Consider the following 15,732-nt stretch of genomic DNA (forward strand, 5'->3'; position numbering starts at 1 on the left):
GAGACGAGAGTAGACGAGGGGAGACGAGAATAGACGAGGGGAGACGAGGGGAGACGAGGGGAGACGAGGGGAGACGAGGGGAGACGAGGGGAGACGAGAGTAGACGAGGGGAGACGAGAGTAGACGAGAGTAGACGAGGGGAGACGAGGGGAGACGAGGGGAGACGAGGGGAGACGAGGGGAGACGAGGGGAGACGAGAGTAGACGAGGGGAGACGAGGGGAGACGAGAGTAGACGAGAGTAGACGAGGGGAGACGAGGGGAGACGAGGGGAGACGAGAGGAGACGAGAGGAGACGAGTGGAGACGAGGGGAGACGAGAGGAGACGAGGGGAGACGAGGGGAGACGAGAGGAGACGAGGGGAGACGAGAGGAGATGAGGGGAGACGAGGGGAGACGAGAGTAGACAAGGGGAGACGAGAATAGACAAGGGGAGACGAGGGGAGACGAGGGGAGACAAGAGGAGACGAGGGGAGACGAGGGGAGACGAGAGTAGACAGTAGACGAGAGTAGACGAGGGGAGACGAGATAAGACGAGGGGAGACGAGAGTAGACGAGGGGAGACGAGAGTAGACGAGGGGAGACGAGAGTAGACGAGGGGAGACGAGAGTAGACGAGGGGAGACGAGAGTAGACGAGGGGAGACGAGAGTAGACAAGGGGAGACGAGAGTAGACAAGGGGAGATGAGAGTAGACGAGAGTAGACAGTAGACGAGGGGAGACGAGAGTAGACGAGGGGAGACGAGAGTAGACGAGGGGAGACGAGAGTAGACGAGGGGAGATGAAAGTAGACGAGGGGAGACGAGAGTAGACAAGGGGAGACGAGAGTAGACGAGAGTAGACAAGGGGAGACGAGAGTAGACAAGGGGAGATGAGAGTAGACAAGGGGAGACGAGAGTAGACGAGAGTAGACAAGGGGAGACGAGAGTAGACAAGGGGAGATGAGAGGAGACGAGAGTAGACAAGGGGAGACGAGAGTAGACAAGGGGAGACGAGAGTAGACAAGGGGAGACGAGAGTAGACGAGAGTAGACGAGGGGAGACGAGGGGAGACGAGGAGAGACGAGAGTAGACGAGGGGAGACGAGAGTAGACGAGGGGAGACGAGAGTAGACGAGAGTAGACGAGGGGAGACCAGAATAGACGAGGGTAGACGAGGGGAGACGAGGAGAGACGAGGGGAGAAGAGTAGACGAGGGGAGACAAGAGTAGACGAGGGGAGACAAGAGTAGACGAGGGGAGACAAGAGTAGACGAGGGGAGACAAGAGTAGACGAGGGGACAAGGGGAGCCAAGGAGTCAAGGGGATGAGGGGAGCCGAGGGAACAAGGGGAGCCGAGGGGACGAGGGAAGCCGAGGAGTCAAGGGGCGCCGTCCCTATCAGTGACACATATCAGTGCCACCTCAGCAGTGCCCATCAGTGATCAGTGACACATATTAGTGCAGCCTATCAGCACCTCCTATCAGTGAAGGATAAACATGACTTGTTTAGAAAATGTTATAACAAAAACTAAGAAAAACTTTATTTTTTTCAAACTTTTTGGGCATTTTTCATTTATTTAAAAAAACAAACAAAAAACAAACAACCCACTAGGGGTAATTAAATACCCCCAAAAGAAATGTCTATCTGTCTCAAAAAATGATAGAACTGTCCTCTGTGTACAGTGTTACATGACCGAGTAATTGTCATTCAAAGTGGCAACACTGAAAGCTGAACGTTGTCCTGATCAGGAAGGGGGAGGGGATTGCACGGTAGCCAATGACTGTGCGTCTATATTGGGTCAATGAGTATCCCCTCCCCCTTTGTGTACATGCTGCTGTGGAGCAGGGGATGCCTGGCTGCATCTGATTGGCAGGGATGAGATCATGTGACAGCTTCCCATTGGTTCTGCCATACTGGGATCAGACCGTTATTATTGGAGCCCCCCAAGCTGTCCTGGGATACAATTATAAGCAGAAGTACAAGAAGCTTTTTGACCCCCATTGACTTCAATTGGAGCGCCTAAAAAACACAAGAAAAACGTGCTGCGTTTGTTTTTCAGGTGCTCCAATCAAAGTCTATGGGTGCAAAAACATCCCCCACCCCAAAGAAGCTCCTGTACTTCCCGGATGTAACCAGTGACAGAAATCCGGGGTCCAGCATGGAAGTTCTCCTCGAAATGTGTGAATAGAGACTCACCACACCTTACAATCTGATTGGCCAATCTCCTTCAGAGCTATAGGCAGTGCAAGGGTCTCCTGGATTGGAAATTAATTGATTGGCTAGATTAGGCAGGCCATACAGAGATAAAAGTAACATTGTTTATAAACATTGCTCAGACGGGAGATAGAGAGATACAAAGTAACATTGTTACTTGTGTATCTAATCTGTTTTATTGATCAGCAGATCAAAAGGATACACTTCAATCTGCATATGGGGTGAGTTAACCAGTTAACGACCGCGTCATACCCGAATCATGGCTACAGTGGGGCTTGATAACTCGCCCGGTTTGTTTACCACGTGATCGCTGCGATCGCTGACGGAGCGATCACTTGTAAACAAACAGGCGTCATGTCCGGTTCCTCTCTCCCCTCTCTGTACCGATCGATACAGTGTGAGCAGTGAGGGGAGAGATCAGGTGCTGCAGCGCTGTGGGCTGGATCTGTAATGCCCGCAGCACTGATATGTGACAATTTCAGCCTCATCCAGCCATCCATCCATCCATTCCTAATCAGCAATGCTCATCCATCCATCCTCAGCAATACTCATCCATCCATCCATCCTCAGCAATACTCAACCATCCATCCATACTCCGCAATACTCAACCATCCATCCTCAGCAATACTCAACCATCCATCCTCAGCAATACTCAACCATCCATCCTCAGCAATACTCAACCATCCATCCTCAGCAATACTCAACCATCCATCCTCAGCAATACTCAACCATCCATCCTCAGCAATACTCATCCATCCATCCTCAGCAATACTCAACCATCCATCCATACTCCGCAATACTCAACCATCCATCCTCAGCAATACTCAACCATCCATCCTCAGCAATACTCATCCATCCATCCTCAGCAATACTCATCCATCCATCCTCAGCAATACTCATCCATCCATCCTCAGCAATACTCATCCATCCATCCTCAGAAATACTCAACCATCCATCCTCAGCAATACTCAACCATCCATCCTCAGCAATACTCAACCATCCATCCTCAGCAATACTCAACCATCCATCCTCAGCAATACTCAACCATCCATCCATACTCCGCAATACTCAACCATCCATCCATACTCCGCAATACTCAACCATCCATCCATACTCCGCAATACTCAACCATCCATCCATACTCCGCAATACTCAACCATCCATCCATACTCCGCAATACTCAACCATCCATCCATACTCAGCAATACTCAACCATCCATCCATACTCCGCAATACTCAACCATCCATCCATACTCAGCAATACTCATCCATCCATACTCAGCAATACTCATCCATCCATGCTCATCCATCCATCCTCATCCATCATTCATACATCTATCCATCCTCAGCAATACTCATCCATCCTCAGCAATACTCATCCATCCATCCTCAGCAATACTCATCCATCCATCTATACTCATCAATACTCATCCATCCATACTCAGCAATACTCATCCATCCATCCTCAGCAATACTCATCCATCCATCTATACTCATCAATACTCATCCATCCATACTCAGCAATACTCATCCATCCATGCTCATCCATCCATCCTCATCCATCATTCATACATCTATCCATCCTCAGCAATACTCATCCATCCTCAGCAATACTCATCCATCCATCCTCAGCAATACTCATCCATCCATCTATACTCATCAATACTCATCCATCCATACTCAGCAATACTCATCCATCCATCCATCCATACTCAGCAATACTCATCCATCCTTCCATCCATCCTCAGCAATACTCAACCATCCATCCTCAGCAATACTCAACCATCCATCCTCATCCATCCATACTCAGCAATATTCATCCATCCATCTATACTCAGCAATACTCATCCATCCATCCATACATCCTCAGCAATACTCAACCATCCATCCATACTCCGCAATACTCAACCATCCATCCATACTCCGCAATACTCAACCATCCATCCATACTCAGCAATACTCAACCATCCATCGATACTCCGCAATACTCAACCATCCATCCATACTCAGCAATACTCAACCATCCATCCTCAGCAATACTCATCCATCATTCATACATCCATCCATACTCAGCAATATTCATCCATACTCAGCAATATTCATCCATACTCAGCAATATTCATCCATCCATCCTCAGCAATACTCATCCATCCATCCATATCCATCATTCATACATCTATCCATACTCAGCAATACTCATCCATCCTCAGCAATACTCATCCATCCATCCTCAGCAATACTCATCCATCCATCTATACTCATCAATACTCATCCATCCATCCATCCATACTCAGCAATACTCATCCATCCTTCCATCCATACTCAGCAATACTCAACCATCCATCCTCAGCAATACTCAACCATCCATCCTCATCCATCCATCCATACTCAGCATTATTCATACATCCATCCATACTCAGCAATATTCATCCATCCATCTATACTCAGCAATACTCATCCATCCATCCATACATACTCAGCAATACTCATCCATCCATCCATACATACTCAGCAATACTCATCCATCCATACATACTCCGCAATACTGATCCATCAATGCTCAGCCATCCCATCCATACCCATCCGTACTCAGCCATACTCATTCATGCTCAGTCATCCCATCCATACTCAGCCATCTCCATTGATTCTCATCCATGTCACATCAGTTCTCATCCATGCCACTACAGTACCTCACAAAAGTGTAATAGGTAGTCAAATTAGATTTGAAACGTATGCCCCTAGAACACCTGAAGGTGCTCCCTGCATTTTGGGCCTCTGTATGTGGCCAGGCTGTAGAAAAGTCTCCCACATGTGGCATCGCTGTACTCAGGAGGAGTAGGATAAACTATTTTGGGGTGTAATTTTTGGTATGTACATGTTGTGTGTTAGAAATATTCTATAAATGGACAACTTTGTGTAAAAAAAAAAAATGCGTTTTCATTTTTCAAAAACTTGTAGAAAAAAATGACATGTTCAAAAGACTCATTATGCCTCATAGAATATACGTTGGGGTGTTTTCTTTCCAAAATGGGGTCATTTTTGGGGCGTTTCCATTGTCCTGGTGCTCCAGGGCCTTCAAAAATGTAAAGCCCCATACACACTATCAGTTTTTCTGCTGAGTTTTTCCTTCAGATTTACCAAAACCATATAATATGAGGTCAAACCATTCAATGTGTCTGCAGTCAGGCCGGCCCTTCTACTACATGGTTTTGGTAAACCTGAAGGAAAAACTCAGCAGAAAAACGGATAGTGTATATGGGGCTTAAAGAGGAAGTAAACCCTGATGGGTTTACTTCTTCTTTGTCTCCCTGCAAAGGTAAAGCATAATGGGCTACTATGCATCGCATAATACTAGCCCATTATGTGTCACTTACCTGTCACAGGAGCCAGCGATGTCACCGCTGTCCCCTGTAGTACGCAGCCTCCATCTTCTTCCGGGTATCGCTGCTCCGGCCACTCACAGCGCCGGAGCAGTGATGATGTCACTCCCACGCTTGAGCACGGGAGCCGCCACTAACGGCATATATAGTGCGTCCTGCGCGCCGCTGTCTACGGGCGCATGCGCCGTAGACAGTGGTGACTGTCTTTTAGTAAATATCTCCTAAACCGTGTAGGCTTAGGAGATAATTCTTGGACCTACAGGTAAGCCTTAATCTAGACTTACCTGTGGTTTGTAAGGGTTTACAACCACTTTAAGAGGTAGTCAGGAAATTAGAGGTGTCAATTATGCTCCAAAAACGCCTGAAGGTGCTCCCTGCATGTTGGGCCTCTGTATGTGGCCACGCTGTTAAAAAGTCTCACACATGTGGTATCGCCGTACTCGGGAGGAGTAGTAGAATTTTTTTTTTTTTTTCACGTGTGTATTTTGTGGTATACTATTGCTGTGTGTAAGAAATAACCTCATAATATAACAATTTTGTAAAAAAAAAAAATAGAGAAAAAATAAGAAAAATAAAGAAAAAGAAAAATGAAGACAAAGAAAAATGAAGAAAAAGAAAAATAAAGATAAAGAAAAATGAAGAAAAAGAAAAATAAAGAAAAAGAAAAACGAAGAAAAAGAAAAAATGAAAACAAAAAGAAAAATGAAGAAAAAGAAAAATGAAAAAAAAGAAAAAATGAAAACAAAAAGAAAAATGAAGAAAAAGAAAAATGAAAAAAAAGAAAAATGAAGAAAAAGAAAAATGAAAAAAAAAAGAAAAAATGAAGAAAAAGAAAAATGAAGAAAAAGAAAAATGAAAAAAAAAGAAAAATGAAGAAAAAGAAAAATGAAAAAAAAAGAAAAAAAAGAAGAAAAAGATAAATGAAAAAAAATCTTGCTTTTGCAAAGAATTCTGGGAAAAAATGTACAACTTCAAAAAAACTCACTGTGCCTCTTACTAAATACCTTGGCATGTCTTCTTTCCAAAAATGGATCATTTGGGGGGGGGGGGGGGGGTGATTTGTACTTTCCTGGCTTGTTAGGGTCTCAAGAAATGGGATTGGCCGTCAGTGCTTCAGGTGTGATCGATTGTCAGAGATTGGCACCACAGATTGTGGACTTTATAACTTTCACACAGACCAAATAATATCCACCAATTTGGGTTATTTTTTTTTTTTTTACCAAAGATATGTAGCAGTATAAATTGTGGCCAAAATTTATGAAGAAAAATTACTAAATTTGCAAAATTTTACAAAGAAAAATGCATTTTTTCTTACAGAATTTTTGGTCTTTTTTTCTTTTATAGCACAAAAAATAAAAAAAACTCATGGGTGATTAAATACCACCAAAATAAAGCTCTATTTTTGTGAAAAAAAAAAAGACAAAAATGTCATATGGGTACAGTGTTGCATGACTGAGTAATTGTCATTCAAAATGTGAGAGCGCTGAAAATTGGTCTGGACAGGAAGGGGGTTTAAGCGCCTGGTGGGCAAATGTAAAGCATCATATAAAATCTGTCTATGTATTATGGGGAGGCCGGGGACACCTTCTAGGCACATAAGACTTCCAGGGACAGATCCCGACAAGCCCGGACTGCACACGGCATCGGCCGGACATCTCATGAACTAGCAGAGCGTTTTCTCCTCGGAGTGTTTATTAGACATCAATCAGGAAAAGTGCTGACATAATATAGACATGCGGAGCCGGCACTGAGCAGTCTTTAGTAAATATGAAGCAGTCTTCCTGTAAGAACGTGTTATGGAGCCCCGCCCCCCCCTCCCCCCGGGGGTTCAGCACGGACTACCTGCCTTTTACTTAAAGCCCAACTCCATTTTTATTTTTTTTATGTAAAAGTGAATCATCCCATCCAAGATAAAAAACCAAACAAAAAAAAAACCTAATAGCGGCGCACGTTGCCATCCTCACCCTATATCCAGTGCTGTCCCCTGTCCTCTTCAACTTAATTTAACCCACTTCCTGTGAGCCCAGGTTAACTCGGGGTCATTTATTCAGCTAAAGTGCTGTGTTTTCACAAACAGCTCCGGCGATGAGGACAGGCATCCCATAAACAAAGAATAAAATACTGCATGACCCCCCCCCCCCCCCTGAAAGTGTCTGACCACTATAGGAGACTCTGCCTTGTTATGTTGCCCATAGCAACCAACCAGATCCTGGCTTTCTGCACTGCCATCAGTTGGAGGGTTGTAAAAACCTGGCTCAACCACATGTTTTTACCGGCCCCCAAACCACAAGTGTAAACGAGTCCTCCAATAACACTCCACACACATCTACTACTGAAAGTATAGCTAAAAGCTATAGCTATCCAGCTTTGGATAGAGTGGAGTGGGATTAGAACCCCTGTCAGTTTTTATTGCTGTCTGTGTCCCCGTTAGGGAGAGTCATCCTCTCTGTGTGTCCCGTTTATCGTTATCATTGCAAGTGAAAGTAAAGGAAAATCCCAAATGTAGGGGTTGTCACTAGAAATGTAATAGAGGGGAAATCTTCCAATGGGGGACACTTGTTCTGGTGATCTGGGAGGGGGGGGGGGTCATATGAGGTCATCCTGTGATCATGCTTCCTGCGGCACACATCGCGGCGTCCTTCAGACACAACTGATCGCGGTAAAGAGCCAATCCCAGCGGCTCTTTACCACGTGACCAGCTGTGTCCAATCACAGGCGATCACAGGGCAAACAGGATTTGCCGGCTTTCGCCATTCCTCTCCTCACACTGACAGCACATGAGGAGAGGAGAGCCGATAACCGGCAAATCCACACAGCGGGCAACTACACTGATTACCGGTGCAGACCCAACAGTAAATTAGAAAAGTTGCTTCATTACATAATTTTATAACACAAACTAAGAAAAACAAACAAATTCCTCCACCCCAAACTCGCTCATCCATGTCTTTATGGACCTTGCTTTGTGCGCTGGTGGGCAGTCATGTTGGAACAGGAAGGGGCCGTCCCCAAACTGTTCCCACAAAGTTGGGAGCATGAAATTGTCCAAAATGTCTTAAGAGTTCCCTTCACTGGAACTAAGGGGCCAAGCCCAACCTCTGAAAAACAACCCCCACACCATAATCCCTCCCCCCCCCACACCATATTCCCCCATCCACCAAATGATTTGGACCAGTGTACAAAGCAAGGTCCATAAAGACATGGATGAGTGAGTTTGGGGTGGAGGAACTTAACCGGCCTGCACAGAGTCCTGACCTCAACCCGATAGAACAGCTTTGGGATGAATTAGAGCAGAGACTGCAAGCCAGACCTTCTCATCCAACATCAGCGCCTGACCTCACAAATGCTCTTCTGGAAGAATGGTCAAACATTCCCATAGACGCCCTCCTAAACCTTGTGGACGGCCTTACCAGAAGAGTTGAAGCTGTTAAAGCTGCAAAGGGCCAACTCAATATTGAACCCTCCGGACTAAGACTGGGGGGGGTCATTAAAGGTCATGTGTGTGTGTAAAGGCAGGTGTCCCAATACTTTTGGGAATATAGTGTATGTAAGCACGCATGTATGTTTGAACTTTGGGGTGCACACGCTAATGCAATAGGCTGCATACATCAATGTGCTCGGGTAAGGAAATTACTCCTCTCTTTGGCGCTCCAGCCAGCAATCCCACTGTGAAGTCACCACATACGTTACAGGGCCATCAGTCATGCATTGTATGTGAGGGCGACAAGAGCCCACCCCCAACACAAAGCATTGGAGTGAAGAGGAGAGCCATAAGCCTGCTGTAGCATGGACTAAGGTAATTAAAACCTCTCGCCATCCTCACATACAATGAGGAACAGCTGGCCCTGTATTTTACGTGATGACATCACAGTGTGACTGCTGCCTGGAGAACCTGATTTGGGGAGCGGGTTGCACAGTGTGGTGGCAGTCTGCCAGAGGGGTGACACCAGGGCTGCCGATAGCGGGGTACCACCGGGCCTCCTGTGGGAAGCCCAGGCAAAAGGGGGGCCTGGACATCAGGAAGCACAGTGCAGTGGGACGGGAGGACAATTACAGAACAATGCACTGTGTCTGTGTCTCTCCCACCAGCAGCTGAAAGCTTGTTTCTCTCCTTCCCACCGGCTTTCAGCTGCTGGAGGGATAGACACAGACACAGTGTAATTGTCCATCCACACCGATCCCCTTTCCTGTGTTGCCCACATCTGACTCCATCAATGTGCCCGGGGCCCCCCTCTTCTCCAAGCAGCGTCATCAGCTTCCCTCTTCCTCCAGCAGCTGAAAGCTTGTTTCTCTCCTTCCCACCGGCTTTCAGCTACTGGAGGGAGAGACACAGACACAGTGTAATTGTCCAACCACACCGATAGCCTTTCCTGTGCTGCCCAGATCTTACTCCCCCCATTTGTGCAGCGTCACCGGCTTCCCTCTTCCTCCAGCAGCTGAAAGCTCGTTTCTCTCCTTCCCACCGACTTTCAGCTACTGGAGGGAGAGACACAGACACAGTGTAATTGTTCACCCACACCGATCCCCTTTCCTGTGCTGCCCACATCTTACTCCCCCCCCCCATGTACCTGCCCCCCCCCTCTTCCCCCCCCCACAGCGTCACCAGCTTCCCTCTCCCTCCAGCAGCTGTAAGCTTGTTTCTCTTTCCACTCCCTCCAACCGGCTTTCAGCTGTCGGAGGGAGAGACACAGACACAGTGAAATTGTCCATCCACACCGCTCTCCTTTCCTATGCTGCCGACATCTGTGTCCTCAATCCTTCTCTCTGTCTGAAAGGTGAGATGTCAGATATTTCATCCAAACCCCCCCCCCCCCCCCCCCGCTGAACAGCATTGTTAAAAAAAAAAAAAAGTAAAAAATATTTTACAAATGTAAAAAAAAAAAAAAATGTAATTGTAAGAAAAACATTTTTAAAAAATGTAATAAAATCATTTTACATTTTTGTAATTCAGGGGGTGGTTTTACCACACCCGGTGACACCACGGAGTGCAGGTAATGCTCAGCCTAGGTAAGGATTGAACTGCTTATAGCTATTATGGGATGTGAGATTATTCAGGGAAGTGAAGCAATACCGAGCGCTGCCATAAACCGTAATAATCGCGCTTCAATTTACTGTAATCAGAGCAGTTAGGGGTAATGTATGACTGGTTGCTGTGGGCTGCAATTCCTCGTACTCTGCTCTTTGCCTTATTTATTAAATCATAGACTGACTGAGCATTAATTACCTGCAAAGTGCAGCAGCCCATAGAGACAGAAATGAGTTCTGTAACATTTCTTACTGAGCATAATTATATACACACCACAAAGTCACATACAGAGTACAGAGACCAACACTTCTCTGTCTCTGAACCCCAAGGGAATTTTTGAAATGCTTTTCAGGTCTAAGGGAACCCATGGTACAATTAATCAGGGGCCAGGGCAAAGAATGGTCCTTACATTGGTGATCAGTGAGAAGAATGTTCCTTACATTGGTGATCAGTGAGAAGAATGTTCCTTACATTGGTGATCGGTGAGAAGAATGTTCCTTACATTGGTGATCAGTGAGAAGAATGTTCCTTACATTGGTGATCGGTGAGAAGAATGTTCCTTACATTGGTGATCAGTGAGAAGAATGCTCCTTACATTGGTGATCAGTGAGAAGAATGTTCCTTACATTGGTGATCAGTGGGAAGAATGTTCCTTACATTGGTGATCAGTGAGAAGAATGTTCCTTACATTGGTGATCAGTGAGAAGAATGCTCCTTACATTGGTGATCAGTGAGAAGAATGTTCCTTACATTGGTGATCAGTGGGAAGAATGTTCCTTACATTGGTGATCAGTGAGAAGAATGTTCCTTACATTGGTGATCAGTGGGAAGAATGTTCCTTACATTGGTGATCAGTGAGAAGAATGTTCCTTACATTGGTGATCAGTGAGAAGAATGTTCCTTACATTGGTGATCGGTGAGAAGAATGTTCCTTACATTGGTGATCAGTGAGAAGAATGCTCCTTACATTGGTGATCAGTGAGAAGAATGTTCCTTACATTGGTGATCAGTGGGAAGAATGTTCCTTACATTGGTGATCAGTGAGAAGAATGTTCCTTACATTGGTGATCAGTGAGAAGAATGCTCCTTACATTGGTGATCAGTGAGAAGAATGTTCCTTACATTGGTGATCAGTGAGAAGAATGTTCCTTACATTGGTGATCAGTGGGAAGAATGTTCCTTACATTGGTGATCAGTGGGAAGAATGTTCCTTACATTGGTGATCAGTGGGAAGAATGTTCCTTACATTGGTGATCAGTGGGAAGAATGTTCCTTACATTGGTGATCAGTAAGAAGAATGTTCCTTACATTGGTGATCAGTGAGAAGAATGTTCCTTACATTGGTGATCAGTGAGAAGAATGTTCCTTACATTGGTGGTCAGTGAGAAGAATGTTCCTTACATTGGTGATCGGTGGGAAGAATGTTCCTTACATTGGTGATCAGTGAGAAGAATGTTCCTTACATTGGTGATCGGTGGGAAGAATGTTCCTTACATTGGTGATCAGTGAGAAGAATGTTCCTTACATTGGTGATCAGTGGGAAGAATGTTCCTTAGATCGGTGGTCTTTGGGATCACTGCCCCCACCCTAGAGACAGCTAAAAAGTTCATTGTTGTCTTGACTCTCCTAAATGGTATTGGACCCAGAGCAATGCACTCACCATCAGATGGAAGGTCAATCAGCTACAGCTCAAGGAACCCCTTAGCAACCTGTGGGACAATCTTATGCCGCGTACACACGACCGGACTTTCCTTCAGAATAAACTCAGACGGTCCTTCTGACGGAGTTCTGACTGAACGGACTTGCCTACACACGATCACACCAAAGTCCGTTCGTTCTGTACGTGATGACGTACGACGGGGCTAGAAAAGGAAGTTCAATAGCCAGTAGCCAGTAGCTTCCCTTGCGTCATATTTGGTCCGTCGGACCAGCATACAGACGAACGGTTTTCCCGATAGAAATTGATTCCGTTGGAAAGATTGAAAACATGTTCTATTTCTAGGTCAGCTGAAGCCCCACACACACACGATCGGAATATCCGATGAAATGATTCCGTCTGACCTTTTCTGCCGGAAAATCCGGTCGTGTGCACGCGGAATAGGCTTCTACAGTACTTTGAAATGACTAATATAGGACTCTTCACTTTGGCCACCAAAGGAGTTCACAAACTCCTATCAGTATCATACAATCAGCACATGCAGAGATCTTGGGCCAGTATTGGTTGGGCACCGATGAACTTATCGGGATGTATTTTGGTGGAAACCAGAGAGAAATGTTCACAGGACACCCAAACTCCATGCAGACCAATTCCCTAGTGGAATTCCAAGCCCCTACTAGTGAGTGGTAGAGAGTGCTGGTCACTTGGCCCCCCATTTGCTGCAGTCAGCTTTTCTCTAAGACGAGTGCAATAAACGGAATTGTTAATGGTTGCTATGGTTTGCCAGTCCTGGTTACATTGTCCCGTTAACTAAGCTGTAAATCCTAACAAGTTCTACATATACAAATTGTTAAATGCTCCTTTAGAAAATACAACGTGAACAACGAGTCTTACCTCTGTTTATAGGCATCTCTTTCTCTTTTCACTTTACCGAGGACATTGTACAGAGCTCTGATTTCTGGGGTGATGGTATCGATCTGAACTCCAACCCCATCCGAGTGACCCCAGTAGGCTCCACTTCCAGACCCAACAGACCCAATATCTGTGCGGGTCACGAACCTCCGCGGCCGTAGGTCCACGGCTGAGGAGGGGGAGTGGGGGACGGCCGGGTGAGCCCCAGCAACGGAGGAGCAAGATGGGCCCCACAAAGCCAGTCTGCACTGCCTGGTCCCGGGTGATGGGCCCCGCGCCTTGCGCCCTCTCTAGGGCCCTCTCCAAAGAGCGGTTCCGCCGTTCCAACTCGTGCACCTTGGCCAAGAAGCACCGGAAGCGCAGGTTGAGGGTCTTCAAGACGCTGATGTTGGAGCCGAAGTCGTTCCTCAAGGCTGAGGCCCCCCCAGTCTGAGCGTAGGGGGTCCCCAAATGCAGCGATGACTGCGACGGTGATGGGGGGCTGTCCCCCTGCTGCAGAGGGGGGTCTGATGAGAGCAGGAGAAGGCTGGGAGTTAATAGAGGATTCATGGCCGGGTTATTCATAGCACTGCAGAGAGGAGGGAGAAGAGGGGAGGACCAGCCGGAGGAGGGAGGGAGGGAGAAGTCACATCATCTGTGATATGAGGACGGAGATTTGAAGAAGGAGAAGAGGCTTGATGGGATGAAGAATGACGACCAGTCAGAGGAGGGAAGGATAAAAGAAAGGAGAAGGGGGATGATAATAGGCTGGGAGAGAGGAAGACACATCAGTGGTGACGTCCCGGGAGAGGGGGAACATTCCTGCTTACTAACCGCAGGCAACGCACACCAACTGCAGAGAGAGGAGGAGGAGGAGGAGGAAGGAGAGGGATGGAGAGAAAAGCAGGATAGGGGGGGGGGGCAAATTCCTGCCTGACTCACTGCAGCCCTGGAGATACAGAGAGCACAGGGGACACCAGAGCCAAAATATAAAGAGGGAGGCTCTCCATAGAGATCAGATGGGTCTGACCAGCCCGGTGGTGGTACGTAGAATGCTGACCAAACAAAGCGAATCCATACTGGAAGAACAGGAGAGGCCTACATCCCACCAGCCACAAATATTGGAGGAAGTGAAGTTATATATGTTCTTGTTACATAGTTGGCTAATGTTTAATAAAGACCCCGGACTTCTACTTCACCGGTAATCTACTAAACGTAATCACTTCCACACCGGGCCTACTCTGACACTCCTCTCCTAAATCTACTTTTATTTTTTTGTCAGAAAATTACTTAGAACCCCCAAACATTTTATATATATATATTATATATATATATATATATATATATATATATATATATATATATATATATATATATTTATTTAGCAGAGGCCCTATAGAATGAAATGATGGGTGTTGACACTTTTTAATGTCACACGGTATTTGCGCAGCGTTTCTTCTTGTTACGGTATTTTATTCAAGATAGATATTAAAGATATTAAAATATTAGAGATAGTAAGATATGAAAGATATTAAGATATGAAAGATAAAGATATTAAGATATTAAAGATATTAGAGATAGAGATAAAGATATAGATATTAGAGATATTAAGATATTAGAGATATTAAAGATATTAAAGATATCAGCGATAATAAAGATATTAGAGATATTAAGGATATTAAAGATATTAAGATATTAGAGATATTAAAGATATTAAAGGTATTAAAGATATTAAGATATTAAGATATTAGAGATATTAAGATATTAGAGATATTAAAGATATTAGAGATATTAAAGATATTAAAGATATTAAGATATTAGAGATATTAAGATATTAGAGATATTAAAGATATTAGAGATATTAAAGATATTAAAGATATTAAGATATTAGAGATATTAAGATATTAAGATATTAGAGATATTAAAGATATTAAAGGTATTAAAGATATTAAGATATTAAGATATTAGAGATATTAAGATATTAAAGATATTAGAGATATTAAAGATATTAAAGATATTTAATATCTCTAATATCTTTAATATCTTTAATATCTCTAATATCTTTAAGATATTAAAGATATTAAAGATATTAAAGATATTAAAGATATTAGAGATATTAGAGATATTAAAGATATTAAAGATATTAAAGATATTAAAGATATTAGTGATATTAAAGATATTAGAGATATTAAAGATATTAGAGATATTAAAGATATTAGAGATATTAAAGATATTAAGATATTAGAGATATTAAGATATTAAGATATTAGAGATATTAGAGATATTAAGATATTAGAGATATTAAGATATTAGAGATATTAAAGATATTAGAGATATTAAAGATATTAGAGATATTAAAGATATTAGAGATATTAAAGATATTAAGATATTAAAGATATTAAGATATTAAGATATTAAGATATTAGAGATATTAAGATATTAGAGATATTAAGATATTAGAGATATTAAGATATTAGAGGTATTAAAGATATTAGAGATATTAAAGATATTAAAGTTTTTAAGATATTAAAGATATTAGAGATATTAAAGATATTAAAGATATTAGCGATATTTAAAGATATTAAGATATTA

General features: G+C 44.0%; 1 protein-coding gene across 1 annotated transcript in view; it reads right to left on the reverse strand.

Annotated features, from left to right (window-relative positions):
* The window catches only part of IFFO1 (intermediate filament family orphan 1), a 67,265-nt gene extending 53,273 nt beyond the window's left edge, over positions 1 to 13,992 (reverse strand). Inside the window, 3 exon segments of the mRNA XM_077467117.1 lie at positions 13,144 to 13,318; positions 13,321 to 13,380; positions 13,383 to 13,992. Of these exon segments, the coding sequence (XP_077323243.1) occupies positions 13,144 to 13,318; positions 13,321 to 13,380; positions 13,383 to 13,725 (578 nt within the window). The 5' untranslated portion in view covers positions 13,726 to 13,992.
* Between the last annotated feature and the right edge of the window lie 1,740 nt (positions 13,993 to 15,732).

The sequence above is a fragment of the Lithobates pipiens genome, unplaced genomic scaffold, assembly GCF_037356315.1.
Source record: "Lithobates pipiens isolate NorthernLeopardFrog02 unplaced genomic scaffold, aLitPip1_a1.2 Scaffold_47, whole genome shotgun sequence".
NCBI classification, from domain to species: domain Eukaryota; kingdom Metazoa; phylum Chordata; class Amphibia; order Anura; family Ranidae; genus Lithobates; species Lithobates pipiens.